A 14468-nucleotide genomic window follows, 5' to 3' on the forward strand; every position below is an offset into this window, starting at 1 on the left:
CCCGCCCCAACCGCCGCCAACCGCCCCTCGCGCCCGGCCCCGCTCCGCCCCAACGCGTCCTGCCCGCTTCGTCCTGTGGTGGCGGGGATGTCCCCGCTCCTCCCTGTTTGCTGCGCGCTGAGGTGAAGGGCAGGACCGCGGCAGGGGCAGAGCCCGTTCTTGGGCTCCGGTGAGCAGCGTTTTTCTGATTCAGTCCTCATTGCTCCTGAAAGTGCTGTGCTCGCCACAAGATGGCACTACGAAACCGCACTGACAGAATTTTTTTTCCTCTCTTTTTTTCTTTTCCCTCAACAATGCCTGGGCACCTGGCTATGGTGAAGCAGAAAGGCAGAGAGGAGCGTAAAGGGTTCTGGCATCATAACAGCAACGCACCCTGCACAGGCTTCGAGGAGGGACCGGAGTTAAAGGCATGCAGGTTGGCCAAAGTGAATATTTCTCTCCCATTTTAACCATAGCATCACTTCCAGGTCCAAAAACCACTAGCAGGTTTTGGTAGCTTTTGTAAAGGGCTGCAAGAGAGAGGAGTGGCTGCCAAAGGCAGAGGGCACTGCCTCGCTTCTYGTCTGGAAACCAAAGTCAAACCAAGCTCTTTTTTTGTGTCAGCTGAGTCCACACACCTGGTGCAGAGAAATAGGAGTGAGTATTAAGAAGTCCCTGCTGCAGGTCATTCAACCAGTGCTCTCGGGCTGGTAATTTTGTATAACTGTTACCAGTTCTACCCCCAGAGGTAACTAGTTACAAATGGTTACATCCTCAAATCCATTCATCCATGCTCTATCACTAGGCTCAGCCCTGCACAGAACTATTGGTTTTCAAGTTGAAAAATAACCATTTGTTCAGACTGAGCTTAAAAGCAAAATTTGTGACTGAAATTAGTCTATGTGACTGAAAGTGGTTACAGAGATAGACCCTGATTGTGCTTGTGTAAGGCAGGAAAACAGTCTGTTTTATCAAGAAATTCTGTCAGTAAATAAATCACTAGGGCAGCTGCAGCAGCAAAATACAATGAGGAGATGGGGAACTGCCTTTCTAGCTCTTCCTTGGCTTGTAGCTCCAGACAACCCTTGGAAGCTTCCCTGAAGCAGCTGCTGGATGTAACATGAGTAACAGCTAACAGGGATGTTCAGTATCCATCCCAGAGGAATACATTGCAGCCATAGTGTTATCCACATGGGATATGCAGGAAGCAAAACACAACCTGCCTCACTCCTTAATGGACATGGCCCCTGCAGAGGATGCTCCAGCAATGGACAGATGATCCCTGGCACCTGGAAACAAATTCCTTCTCACTCTGTGGAGCTCTGGGATAACCTCACACTTGCTCACTCCCTAACACCAGGTCTCATCTGCCCCCCAGGCACCCTGTTTTCACACCTTCTCTGGTAGCGCAGGATGGGCACCCAAATAGGACTAAACAAGGAGCTTAGGAGCTGTGTGGTCTGAATTAATGAATGCAAATTAATTGTTCTCTGTTTTTATCACCCAATTCAATGATTGTAGAGCCCTGGGACCTCGGAAGTCAAACAATATGCAGCTTACTGAAATACAACCACTAGTTCTCCCACTCTTTAAGGTGTTTATCAGTGCAAGCAACCCTCAGCACAGGGACTTGAATCATGAGCTGGTCTTATTCTCATCAGCTCTTTTTTTTTTTTTTTTTTTTTGGTCTGTATTGACAAACCAAAATAACCAAAAAAAGAGGAATCTGAGGAATTGAAAAAAAGAATCAAGTTTTAAGGGATGGAGAGCAAGATGCTTATGTGGTAAAACCAAACCATCACCCAGAGAAAGGTATTCATTTTAATGAAAATCTGAACAACAATCAGATCATAACAACTAGACTCTGCCACCACAGACAGACACAGTCGCAGCAATCTCCGTTTTTCCCTGAGCAGATGAATTATATAAATGTATACAATAGAGTTGAGAGGAAGTTCATATTTCAGGAAACRGCTACAACATATATCCTGCTACAGAGCATAGATAGCAAGTGCTCTCTAGACTAAAAGAAAACTGTAGTTGTGCTCAAAAGTCATCTTTCCTTCTCCATGCCAAGTTTCAAACTGTTTGGAGACAACCTATTTAAACAAAGGAATCTTTTTTTTTCTTTTTTCTGTCAAAATCATTAGCTCTTGGCTGCTTCCATCTTGAAAAAATCAATTAAGGGGGAGGCTTTTTATTTTGTAATGGCAATAGAGAATGTGTGCCATGGCTGTCTCCTGAAATATTAACTTCCTGTCAAGTCTATTTTATCTTGACCTGCAGTCAAGATGCTTATCACACAAAAGGTCCATGGGGTCTCTGTTTATTCTAAGCAGAGCAGAAGGATGGGAATTTTCAGGAAACATGATCCTCCCTACTATATTTCTCTACTGTATTTCCCAGTCCCTAGAGAAAATTTAAGTAAACTAAGCCCAACACATGCCGCTAGCACATGCACAGGAACTCTGGGTTCTCACAACACGCCTGTCTCCAAGAGCACGTTGTACTGCAAGCGCTCGCTTCCCTGTACTGCACGAGAATCACTGCTGTCCAAAAAACCTCACTGATCCCTTCCCAGTCCCACAGGGTCAATTAGCCACTGCTTTCCCCAACTCCAGTTAGGGATGCAGACTGCCCCTCTTGTATGCAGTCCCACTGGAAAAAGCAGCATTTGAATCCACTTTGATTCAGCAGYACGCCACCTCCGGAACAGTACAGCAGAAGTTGGCTGTTCTGCCAATTGCTCAGAGGCTTTGTGGGCCAGATCACGAAGCTCCATGGAACTATGTGTTGTATACATGTTTCTGTATGTGTATTCCTACTAGAAATGCATACTCAGCCTTGCTAGTGGCTGGACTCGAGCGCATGGAGCTGCTGCAGCCTTCCCCATATCAGACTGCTGGATTCAGCCTCCTTCTAGCACTACGCTGCCTAATAGTGACCTAACGTAGGAGACCAAGTAGTGAATTCTTTTCCCAGAACACTGTAAGTAGCACTTCAATCAAAACTTGTCCATGACAATACACAAAAGAATCCAGAAACGAAACACTTAATATATTTGTTGCAATTTTGAAAGCATCTGAAAGATATGGACTGTTTTATTACAACAGCTCCCTGTTATCCTGAGGTTGCTGGTCAGGAATACTACTATCACTTTCTAGCAGTCAATCTAGGAATTAAAAGGATTTGCTTTCTCCTTGTTTTCTGTGCATTGTAGAATTTGCAGGTAGTCTCTTGGCTGTTATCTCTTTGGAACATCAGCATAGTGGCATAAGAAAGGGGCAGACTTGGTAGGTTTTGGAAGGTACAGCTCAAAAGAAAAACCTTAAGACAGCTCTTCCAAGAAGAATCAGAACCGACCAGGAAACAGAAGAACCAACCTATCTCCACACTAGAGCACCTGTCACTGTTGTGGCAAAGACTACAGACCATCTGGAAGTGGGCTAAAATAACCACTGCTTTCACCATTACTTGGTCACAAATCACATAGGTAAGACGGTCTCCATGAGTCCCCCAGCAAGAGAGAGGCAGAATCTCCCTACRCCAAATCTCTCCGCTTCAAACCTTTCTTGAGCACTTCAAGATTTTGTTTCTCAAAGCTCCTCTGAGAGACAGCAAAGCAAACATCGTCCTCTTCTCAGGGTGCCAAGAAACAAAGGCACCTACATAAACGATCAACTAAAGAGATCTACTAGTTGTATCTAAAGAGATCTACTAGCCTCACCTGATCTGCAAAAGTGAATGACAGTGGGCCAGCACTGACTTAGCTGGCATCATCAGTGGGGAAGAGGATGGTCACTTTRAAAACTCAGCTCATGATCTGTTTCTTCAATCAGGCTAAAAACACTTGGGACTAAGTCCCTCCTATTCAACTGGCAATGTGCTGCGGATATGGAGAGAGCACAGAGAAAGGCACAGTCCTGCAGCTCCAACTGCTAGTACTGGGTTGGCCAGGTGGGGTGGGAAAGGACACAGGCATCTTGGGCAAAAAAATCCTTGCAAGGAAAGCCCAAGGAGGTATCAGAACAAATGAATAACAAAAAGAGACAATTATCAAATCAGATTAGCCATACCCTTCTCATTTCTCTACTAACATATGTAAAATATCTACTGGAATATCCACCATCGCTGAAGARGCACCAGAGTTGAAGTTAAATACAACTACTTGAACTTGGATATCCAAGCTGAAGGAAACATTGAAGGAGTGTATTCCAGGGCTGCTATTAAAACAGCAGAAGTATTGTATAAAACCTTTCCCTATACAGGAACATTAAAATGAGAAACATTAATATCTTCACTTTGCCTCAGTTACTCTTAATTTCATCATTGCCTATAAAAACCCCAACAGCTGCTCTACAGCAGGTCTAAAAGCAGCCAAAGGGAACTCAGTTAAAGCAAATTGATTATGCAAGACTGCAGATTGCTCCTAGCTCAGGACATCTTGAGCAATGTTGTACAAKAGAAAATCTTGTTCTTCTAGAAGGGAACAGAGTTTTGCAAAAAAAAAGCAGCAAGAAAAAACCCATGCTGTTTACATGGTTATTTGACACCCTCCATATTTCCAGAGGACAGAGATTCCAGAGCTGCTTGCTAGGAAGAACTCTTCTCCTTTTTGTATTTCTGGTAAGCTTCCAGTATCTCCGTGATGACACTTGGATCATCAAGTGTGGTGGTATCTCCCATGTCATTTGACTGTTCAGCAACCACTTTCCTCAGCAGCCTTCTCATGATCTTCCCTGATCGAGTTTTGGGCAGGCGTTTCACTACCTGCAGAAAGAGGAAAAGAGGAAAAGAACAAGATCCTGCAGGATGTCAGGGTCCAGGGCACTTCGTCCTTTTCAGCTTTGCTTCTTACCCCCTGCTTGTGGTATGCAGCAGCGGTGCAGCTGCTGGCTCTGCACCAGCACTCTGCCTCCACGAGTCTGACATGAACCCACCAGCCTGGCTTCCTGGCCTTACCTTGGGCCCAGCCCATCAGTAAAGAGCTGCCAAGTCACCACTGTCTCTGATCCTGTCCCAACTTGCCACTCTGCATCCTGGGTCCCTGCTGGTGAGGTCACTGCTCGTGTCTGCCTTATTATCATGCTCTGCTCACAACTCGCTCCCTGCCATGTAGCTGCAAACCACATGGAAATTTAGCTGAGCTGTCCTAAGCCTGGCACTGTCCCATGGCAACGGCTCCTTTAAGCCTCCTGGGAACTACACATCAGTTTATGTCCAAGGGAAGGAGTATCACTAGCACTTCTTGTTTTATAAAGTTTATTCTTATTTAAGTAGATTTCTCCTCCTTTACTCAATGCTGTGTATCTCTAGGCTAGGTGTTGCAGGATGCATAGCTCTTTGGAGAATCAAGCCATGAATAAGCTGTTAACTATTGAACTGGAAGTGTAGTTAAAGCTATCTGCAAACATACCCTATGTACAGGGTAGGAACATAAAACASAGAATATTGCAAGCTAGCTACAAGGTTCCCTACTGTAGTCTGCTGAGGTCTTTCTCACCTGATCATATCTGTCACCCTAYATGGCTTCCCTCATAGCCCGGTGAGCATTAAATGTCTTTGATAAGCTCCCTGCGAAGGGCTTAGGGGCAGATGCAAAGGTGTTAGCAGAGATTTGAGCCTCACTCTCCAAGGCACGAACAGACACACTATTAGGCCTCATATCTTGCTATACATCCAGGCCAACCGTCTAGAAAGCTCTGAAGCATTAACAGGTATGATGATTAACAGACGCAGGGAAATGGCATCATTCTGCCCATCAGTGTCACTGGAGTTTTTGGTTGTTCGCTACATTTCACAGGAGTTTATATAATTCTTTGCACAAGGCCATGGGGTTCAGCGTATATTGCTTCTGAGCAATTACTGAGTTAGCTGAGGACAAGATTCATATAGAGCAGTAATGCTGCAACAGTCAACAGGAACAGGCACCTGGGGCTCCCCTTTGCCTGAGTTCTTCCCGAGACAGGCACTCTCAAGTCCTCTCCGTGCATCCTATTTAAATGGTTATCCAATATATGGCCCAGCAAGGCAGACCCGGGTTGCCTAGAGCACACTCTGCAGAAGTCCCGTGGAGAAGCTACTCCGCAAGCTGTAGCAGCTGCAATATTCTCACCACCCCTCTGAGTGATCCCCAGGCTGATCTCCAGGTGCGCAGGAGGTGTGTACTAAAGTCACTGCATCCTATGTGCTCTCCACTACTCAGGGATGCCTCTAGTTAATTCACTTTCACTGAAGGGCAAGTTGCTGTGCCCTTCAAAAGAGGAATAATAAACTCTGCAGACAGGGAGGTGAGACTTGCTAAATGTGGCTACTGCTGCTGGGGGTCCTGGTTATAATCTGCTACTTACCAGGATGTGGTCAGGCACAGCATACTTTGCTATCTTGGAAGCCACTATAGTTTTGAGCTCTTCTTTGACACGATCTTTATGAGTTGTCTCTTCTTTTACCACTATGAAAGCAAAGGCACCTGGAATAAAACGGGCAGAAGTCATATACCTCAATATGAGAACCTGACTGACAAAAGGGCCAAGAGCAGAGACATTCACTTGGATAAGGATGCAGCTGTCAAGTCTTTCTGATGTTCCCAAGAAAATCAGAGCTCTTGTCTACAAAAGAAGAGTGTAAAATTCCAGACTCCAAATGACAGCTTAACTTTTATTTCAGCCTCTGTGGATCGGACTGGAATCTCAGGGACAATGACAGTTCAGCAGAAAATACCTAAGTATAATTGGGATCACAACCTGGCCAGCAAATATTAGTTCTGTAGCCATGAAAAAGCCAGACAGAGCCAGAAAGAGTGACTGTATGTCCCTCAGTTGGGTGCAGTACTGCTCCCTGAACTCCTTTGGCACATAGTGTTTCCATACACGGCAGGGCCATCCCGGTCAACCTAAGGGTCTGGATAGCTGGCCTGCCTTCCCTAGGCACCCCCTACACATAGCCTGGGTTAGAAATTAAGTAATGCATACGTGTGTGTCACATCAGCCACTGCTTTTCACATACCTTCTCCTTTGATCTCATGTGGATACCCAATCACAGCCGTCTCGGGGACTTCCGGATGATCAGCCTTCACAAAAAGGAGAACAAAAACACACAGAACGTAACAACTGGTTCAAGTCCCGCGATTTGTGCCAGCCGCTGTAGGAACAAAAGACCTTGCAACATGGCTGAGGAGCCTGTTAATCTCCCCTTGGCCAGATCCTGCTCTAAATAGAACAGGATTGCAAGATCCCACCTCTTTTCCACACAGTCAGCTGATGTGATCATGGCCATGTCCCAAGTGCGGCATTTACTTACTGCAGTAGCCCTTACATACAGTGCTAAGCCTCGTCCATCCCAAACTGAATTAGCTTCAGCTTAAAAACTGCTCTGTTTTCCCTTGTCTGTGCTCTCTTACGTTCTTGGCTACAGTCTCACCAACCAGTGCCTGGCCGTGACCAAGTCCCAAATAAAACCTGCAATGCCCTGTGCCACAGGAACTGTCCCCAGCAGAGCAAGAGCAAAGCTGCCAGCACTACAGTTCACATTGCCAAAGCACAAAAGGAGATAGGAGGGATCAGGCCTTCCTGCAAGCAGAGGAAAGGATGCTTTGCTGAATGCTCCACAACAGTGGTTTATGCTGCTGCTCATCAAAATTTAATCTGACACTCTTCTGCAGTAAGATGATAGTGGTGCTGCACAGATTTGAATCTCATACCAAGACTGGATTTTGCCGTTTTAAAAGTAGATTAAAATATGAAAGAAAATGTTGCAGAGCAACATAAATATATAAATGCATATATGTACATACACACATATATACACACATATATGTAYATACATATAGTGGGAGAGGAACTGGATCCTACAGCCATGATTAGAACTCTACACAACACAGGCAAGAAATTCATTCACAGAGGACACTGTAGAATCCTATCTGCCATGTAAATACAGTTCAGATTTATCATCTGCTACCTCTAAGTGTCATTAGCAAGCCAGACACATAATATAGAAATAAATATTCAGGTCAAGCTTTGAAGATAAATCTTTTGAGGACTTTTTGTTTTCAATTCCCTGAGCTAATATCATTTTCTCTTTAAGCGAAAGGCTAGTTTCACAGCTGACACAAATCAAGGCTGCTTCAAATTTAAGCTGCTGAATTCTCAGGCACACTCAGCTATTACAGAGGAGCATGAGCCACCGATTCAGTAAGGAAAGGTTAGTTGTTAGCTCAAAGGATGGAAAAGGAAGAACAGCCTGTTCCATGCAGAGACCTCACTGGCATCCACAATTACAACTGCAACAGCACAAAGYCAATGAGAGGAAACGCAGCCCTAAGGGTTCAGCTGCAGGGACTGCGCATGGCATGACTCCTCTCTTCCTTGCCTGTTTGCGAGCTGCTTACTAAGAGGGCCATTTCCTTCTGCATATTCATTATTCATAATGCATCAAGCCGTATATGTGCAGGGACAGCGTTCAAAGGCCATGCTGTCACCCTAATTTAACCAGACCCTGCCCTGGTATAAAATCATACCCCTCCTTTCAAGGGGCCCTCCTAGTCCTGCTTATCTGACCTGTCATGGGACCTCCCTCTACCCCCAACTCACCATAGCATCTTCAATCTCTGCCGTCCCCAGCCTGTGGCCACTGATGTTAATGACATCATCCATGCGCCCTGTTATCTGGTAATATCCTTTCTCCGTCCTGTAAGCTCCATCACCTGTGAAGTAGTAACCTGCAGGAACGACACGTGGGTAAGAAGTGTGCCAGCAAACTGCTTCAGCCTCTGGTGCAAGACACGTTTATAGAGAACAAATTCAGACTTCTATGCTCAGCTGTGCAGCCCCTGGGGAGTCCTGACCCCTCTGCTGCACTGTCAGCCATGAGCCCTGTGAGACAACTAGGAGATGCACTTCCTAAAGACACTCTGCCTCACAAAGAGAAAAGCTCTCTGGACACAGCTATCAGACACTTGCAGGCCATCCACAAGAGAGTGAAAAAGACCAAACCCAGTGGTTCACACATCCTGCAATGCCATGAGAGCATGGCTGGTGACACAGATTATGTGGACTCTTCACTAGAGCCACGTCTGCATCTCAACTGTTCCTGTGACACTTCTCAGCTGCAGGTAGTAGCAGTGCAAGCAACAGGCAGTGCTGTGAAATCTGAAGACAGATCTTTCCAGGACTTGTTACCGGTGAGTTCATGGACCTTCAGTAATGCCTCCCAGCCTTCTAAGCTGAGAAACTATGACCCTATTTTAAATGCCATCAGGATTTCAGATGCAAACATGTAGTGAGTAATAAGGAGATATGGCTCTGTTAATGTCAACTGTATCAGTTTCCCATTATTACATTCTGCCCCATTTTGTACAACTTGGAGGACTGTCTCTCTGATTCTTCTCTATCTTCAATGCTTCCCAAGCCCTTTCAGATGCTCCCTTGAGTGCAGACACTGGCCTTGTCCAATCTCCCACAAGGATTTTCCCCTGCCACTTCTAATTACTCGCCACATAAAATGTGACCATGTTTAAAAAGGAAGGATGCAATAGAAGCTGTCACTGCAAGTGTGAGATTCAGTAAGACACTTCAGTAACACTTTCCCATCCTATGTTCCTGTCTTCCAGTGAGACAATAAATGATTCCAAAGAGAGAGAATCTGGGCTTGTATTCTGGGCATTATAATTTCCCAGATAATACGTTCCCTTTTGACAGCTCATAGRGTCAAGTCTAAAACTGTACTCCCTTGACACCCTCCTTACCTGGGTAGGCTTTGAAATAGGCATCAACAAATCGCTGGTGATCTCCATAGATGGTTCTGGCCATGCCAGGCCATGGCTGGGCAATGCAGAGCGCACCAGACACATCATTTCCCTCTATCACCTTTCCCTGCAGGTTCAAGCACAGAAAGGATCATCAAGTATGTGAAATAGAAAAAACTGAGCACTTCTGAGTCACTGATCTGGCAAGACTCAGCCCAGTGCTCAGCACAGACTGCAAGTGGAGGGCTACGTGTGGAGTAAACGCATCGACCAGCGGAACTGCCACAAGCCATCTAGGTTGTGCCATCCTCACCCCCTGAARCCAGCAGCAGAGCACACAGGACAGTTATCGGAGGGAAAAAGTGAGTCCTGCRATTCTCCAGAGAGGAACGCCAGGGGAGATGACAGCAAATATGTGTCCAGAGGATGTCTGGGAAGAGACTGGCAGGGAAGTGCTTGCACTACTGTCTTCTGCTTTAGCTTCAGTGAACTGACACATCCCCTTACTAAACTGTTTATTAAGAGGATTCCAATTTTTTCTCTTTAACAGGGCAGTGGAGTGTAGACTGGGATTGCTTAGCTCAGCTTCATGGACCAGCATCACTTCTCTCTCAGACATCCACAGCCACAAGGTCTCATGCCTAGCCAAGAGGACTCACACCCTGGGAAAATTCCATCGGCCTCGCTGGCTGCTTTAGCCTTGACGTGTCTCTGGTTGTCCATGTGTAGCTCCCATGCGTCACTGTGCAACTTCTCACTGCTCTCACAAACAGAAGCAGCAGCTCTTAACCAGAAGTGGTGAAAGAAGATAAAAGTAAGGTCTAWCATCCAAACATATCTCCAGAGATTTTCAGATAGCTTGCAACACCCCCTTGGCAATCTCTATAGGCATATGAGATACGCTGGGATACATAAATTTCACATCTGTTGTACCATTTTAAGAGAGGAACAAACATTCCTCCTAGATCCTTTTCCTCGGGCAACAGAAAGGTGATTAAGACAGACCCATGCAGCAGGTTCTCTTCTCAGCACCAGGCACAGCTCCAACTCACATTCTCATCCATCAGCACAGGAACAATCCCAAAGAAGGGTCTCATAGCCATAGCTGGAACGATCTCAGCTTTTTCCTCTGAAGGCCGTGGGGCAATGCAGATGCCACCAGTTTCTGGAAGAATAATGAAAAATGGGTCTATGAGGTGCTGGATGAAAGCATGTGCCAGCTCTTCGTGGTTAAAAGAGAGGACAGGGAAGCGCCTTGCAAGTGACAGCTACTGGGAAGAAACAGTGCCACGCCACTTAGCAYAGGTGTCTGAAAGCAGCACAGACGAGAAACCAAGAAGTCTTTATGAGCACCAGAAAGGCTCACACATAAGAAAAGAGTCTGGCAGGCCAGGGTGACACCACCCAGGCTTACCCTGTCTGCAAGAAACATTTCAGCAGGTAGGGAGCGGAGTCCCCCTTCTTGCAGAGTTTTACTGAAAGTTCTTCCCTTTCCCTGTTTGCACAGTGCCTCAGTCAGTGCTGGCCGTACGGATCTGACTTCCAGCTCAGCTTCCCAAGAGCTCAGAGAGGACCCTGCACAGACCACAGCAGTTGGCTTTGCATGAAGAGGCCCGAGGACTCTGCAGCAGCAGCAGACACCGTGTGTGTGTTCAACAGCCTTCCCATGGTCCCCTCTATGGCAAATGATGGGATGAAGAGCCCACTGGTACAGCCCACATCCTCTAGTCCCAGAATCTGTCCCTAAGTCACACTCAGGTAAATCCGTTCCTCCAGCTACCAACCAGCAATGAGTACAGGGACCTCCAGTACACATCCTTGTATCCTACTCTCAGATCAGCATGGAGCTGGTGAGATGCTGGTATTTATCAGTCCCATTTCCTGGGACTGATAAAACCCCTCAAAGGATTTYACAGGAAAAGTCTAAGTGTGTCAGGGGATTTTTCTCACTGTGCTGTTTTTGCTGCACTCTGTAGGATAGTATAGAAAGCTCTTCAGGAGCCTGAATTACTGTTATTACAGAAAATGAGAATAACTCMACCACCACAGGCAGGCTGAGATTATCTTCTACTCAAAATTGAACCTTTTAGTCATTCTTCGTCACTCTCTCTGGGATGCACRTTAGACCAGTTTTCAGCTTTAATCATATCCTTTCTATTCTAAAAACTAATTCAGAGACACAGGAGAGAAACAAAAACACAGGAATGTAGGGTTTAGGTATGAGAGCAGGGGAACTGATTAAAGTGATGGTTGCTCTTCTTAAGCAGGTACTCGTTTGCATACAGCACAGCAAACTGTACTTCAGTGTGGGCTTTGTCAGATCCAACACAACCCGCAGCTGCACATCAGCAAAGTCACGTTCCAGAGGCAGCTGCACAGTGGCAGAAATGCTTTAAAAATATTTATTTGAATAGTTAAGGGTTATGCAAACATGTGCATGGAGGTTCCTAAACTGGTTTAGAAGTCCTCATTTTTGGCACTGACAGAGTAGGAGGCTCTGCCCTGCYCAAGACCTGCTCTGCTCTCCTCAGAGGTAGAGGTGGCAGAAGGAAAACCTGTTTACGCCTTATCTGCTCCCATATTGTCAACTTGGGCAGGGGATGCATAGAAACAGGTTCGCTCCTGCAGTAGATAGGTCACTTCTGGCAGCAGGGAAAAGCATGAAGCCTCCATGGCTGCTTTCTTAAACCACCACAGCTAGACGGGCCTGTCTGCCTCTGCCTGCTTCGTGAGGGAAACCAGCAAAGCCACAGTGGCCCCTTCAAACACTTTAAGGTAGTGTCCATGCAGGAGCCCTACAGCARAACTGCCAGGGCCTTTTCAGAAATGTCTTTCAACTCTTATTCATTCTACATATTGTTGTATTGCATACAACAGCTGGATTTCTGGTATAAATTCAACAACAAGTAAAAATACCTAGTGTCTCTCCTGCAACAGACCTGATACTTAACACAGCTTTGATCCTATTACTGTCAATTACAGCACGGATATTGCTATTTAGTATTTCAGCAATAATGGTSATAGAAATTTTCTACCTGTCATTGGCACATACCACAGAGCTTAAATTGCTTTTCATAATCGCTGTCTCACTCATCTGCTCRTCCAAAATCTTTCAAATCGACTCTTAAATCATCATTTGTTGATCTTTATGCTTGCTGAGCTTTATTATCAGGTAACATGTTGCTGCTTTGGGCAGCAACAGAGCATAGAGGACACTGTATACAACAGTTCAATTAACCAGCTGCACCGAAATTGTTTGAGGTGGCACTGCAGCACCATAAGCAGCATCCATCAGACTGTTTAGAAAATCTCTTTCCATGCTCTCTTTGTGCCCAAATGACATATATAATCTTTCCATGATTAATTTGGCTTCCTTTTTATTGGAAGCATCGACTTTGGAGGAAGATTGATTCTCCTTTCTAGCAAAATCAATTTTGTAAGCATTTATCATTATATTATGCTTCCAGGGGATGGTGTTTGCCTGCAAACCCATGCCTAATTCAAGGTAAGCATCAGGCACTCTGTATGAACAGGCTGTCCAGCAAATGTGCTTCAATCTCTCACTTGATAATTGATGCTCTGAGGGAAAAAAAAAAAGGAGAAATACAGTTTAATTTTTTTTTTAAGATCTTAGAGTGAAAAAAAAAATGTTTAGGAGACCGACCCTAGTTAACTTATGCTAAAGCCAAAAATATTGGAGGCAAAAAAGATCATGTCTCATCTCCATCACTGTACAGCAATCGACCGTTTTCTTGGCTGCACTTCATCTCAGATCAGTGAGCGGAGGAAAGCACACAGCTCGCAGCCGCGCAGGTCTTCTTCTCAGTGTGTGAGAGCCCAGATGGTTTAAGGGATTACTTACTGAAGTAGATAGTACATAGAATTGCTGCTTGGAATTCTGAGGCTGTTTTATTTGAATCTGAAAATAAAARCTCTGCACATCTGATTTGGATTAAATGTAACTTGGTTGTGTGCCAAAAACTAGCTCATCACATTGAGAAACTGGCCACGTGGATACTGAACAGAGTCTGGCAGCAGTGGCAGACTGTGTGGATGCACTTCCGCCAAGCTTTTGGGAAAGAGCATTCAAGGTGCCTTTAGCAGCGGGCTATATGAGCCGGCAGAGGAGAGGACTTGCTGCTGAGGTGGCCAGGAAGGAGCTGCAGGGCCCCACGCCGCAGAGTAGCAGCCTCTTTCACGCAGATGATGATGAGCAGCTTTGCTTCACCCCCAGGAGAGCACAAAGCCGGAGGTCTGCATGGGAACACTGGGAACAATATATTGCTGGTTGGGACATAGGAGGAACCAGCTGTGAATTATTTCCCTGCTGCAACTTGGCAGGGATCTGAGACCACGGCCAGTTACCCCTGTCACTGTTGAGCAGGCTGTAAACGGAAGCCAGCCCTTAACGACACGGACAACGTAGGGCCAGGTCAAGCATGTTGCCAAAACAGAGGCGCATTCTCCCCTGCACCCACAGCCAAAGCACCTACAATATGCTGCCTGCCTTTGCTCCTGCAAGAGGGTGCTCCTTCCTGTCCCCGCTGGATAGGAGCCCTTGTCCCCACGCCTGATGCACAGCCAGCAAGCTGTAACTGATTCCTTTTCAATCAGCCAATGTCTACGCAGCTCATTTTTCCTTGCTACTCTGATCTTTCTCAAGAAAGCAAACAAGGCACATTTAAGTATGATTTATGGCAATATGGTGCTATAAAAGCCTTTCCATAATAAGATCATACCAAGGTCA

At 45.8% G+C, this 14468-nt stretch overlaps 1 protein-coding gene across 1 annotated transcript in view; it reads right to left on the reverse strand.

The window, feature by feature from the left end:
* Positions 1–2370: 2370 nt before the first annotated feature.
* The window catches only part of ACSS1 (acyl-CoA synthetase short chain family member 1), a gene marked incomplete at its 5' end in the record, with an annotated part of 32350 nt that continues 20252 nt past the window's right edge, over positions 2371–14468 (reverse strand). The window contains 6 exons of the mRNA XM_026041729.1: positions 2371–4749; positions 6330–6448; positions 6985–7048; positions 8568–8695; positions 9722–9848; positions 10774–10886. Coding sequence (XP_025897514.1) covers positions 4573–4749; positions 6330–6448; positions 6985–7048; positions 8568–8695; positions 9722–9848; positions 10774–10886 — 728 coding nt within the window. The remainder of the gene's footprint in view (positions 4750–6329; positions 6449–6984; positions 7049–8567; positions 8696–9721; positions 9849–10773; positions 10887–14468) is intronic.

This window comes from Nothoprocta perdicaria, unplaced genomic scaffold, assembly GCF_003342845.1.
Source record: "Nothoprocta perdicaria isolate Ctin4 unplaced genomic scaffold, notPer1 scaffold_290, whole genome shotgun sequence".
Taxonomy (NCBI): domain Eukaryota; kingdom Metazoa; phylum Chordata; class Aves; order Tinamiformes; family Tinamidae; genus Nothoprocta; species Nothoprocta perdicaria.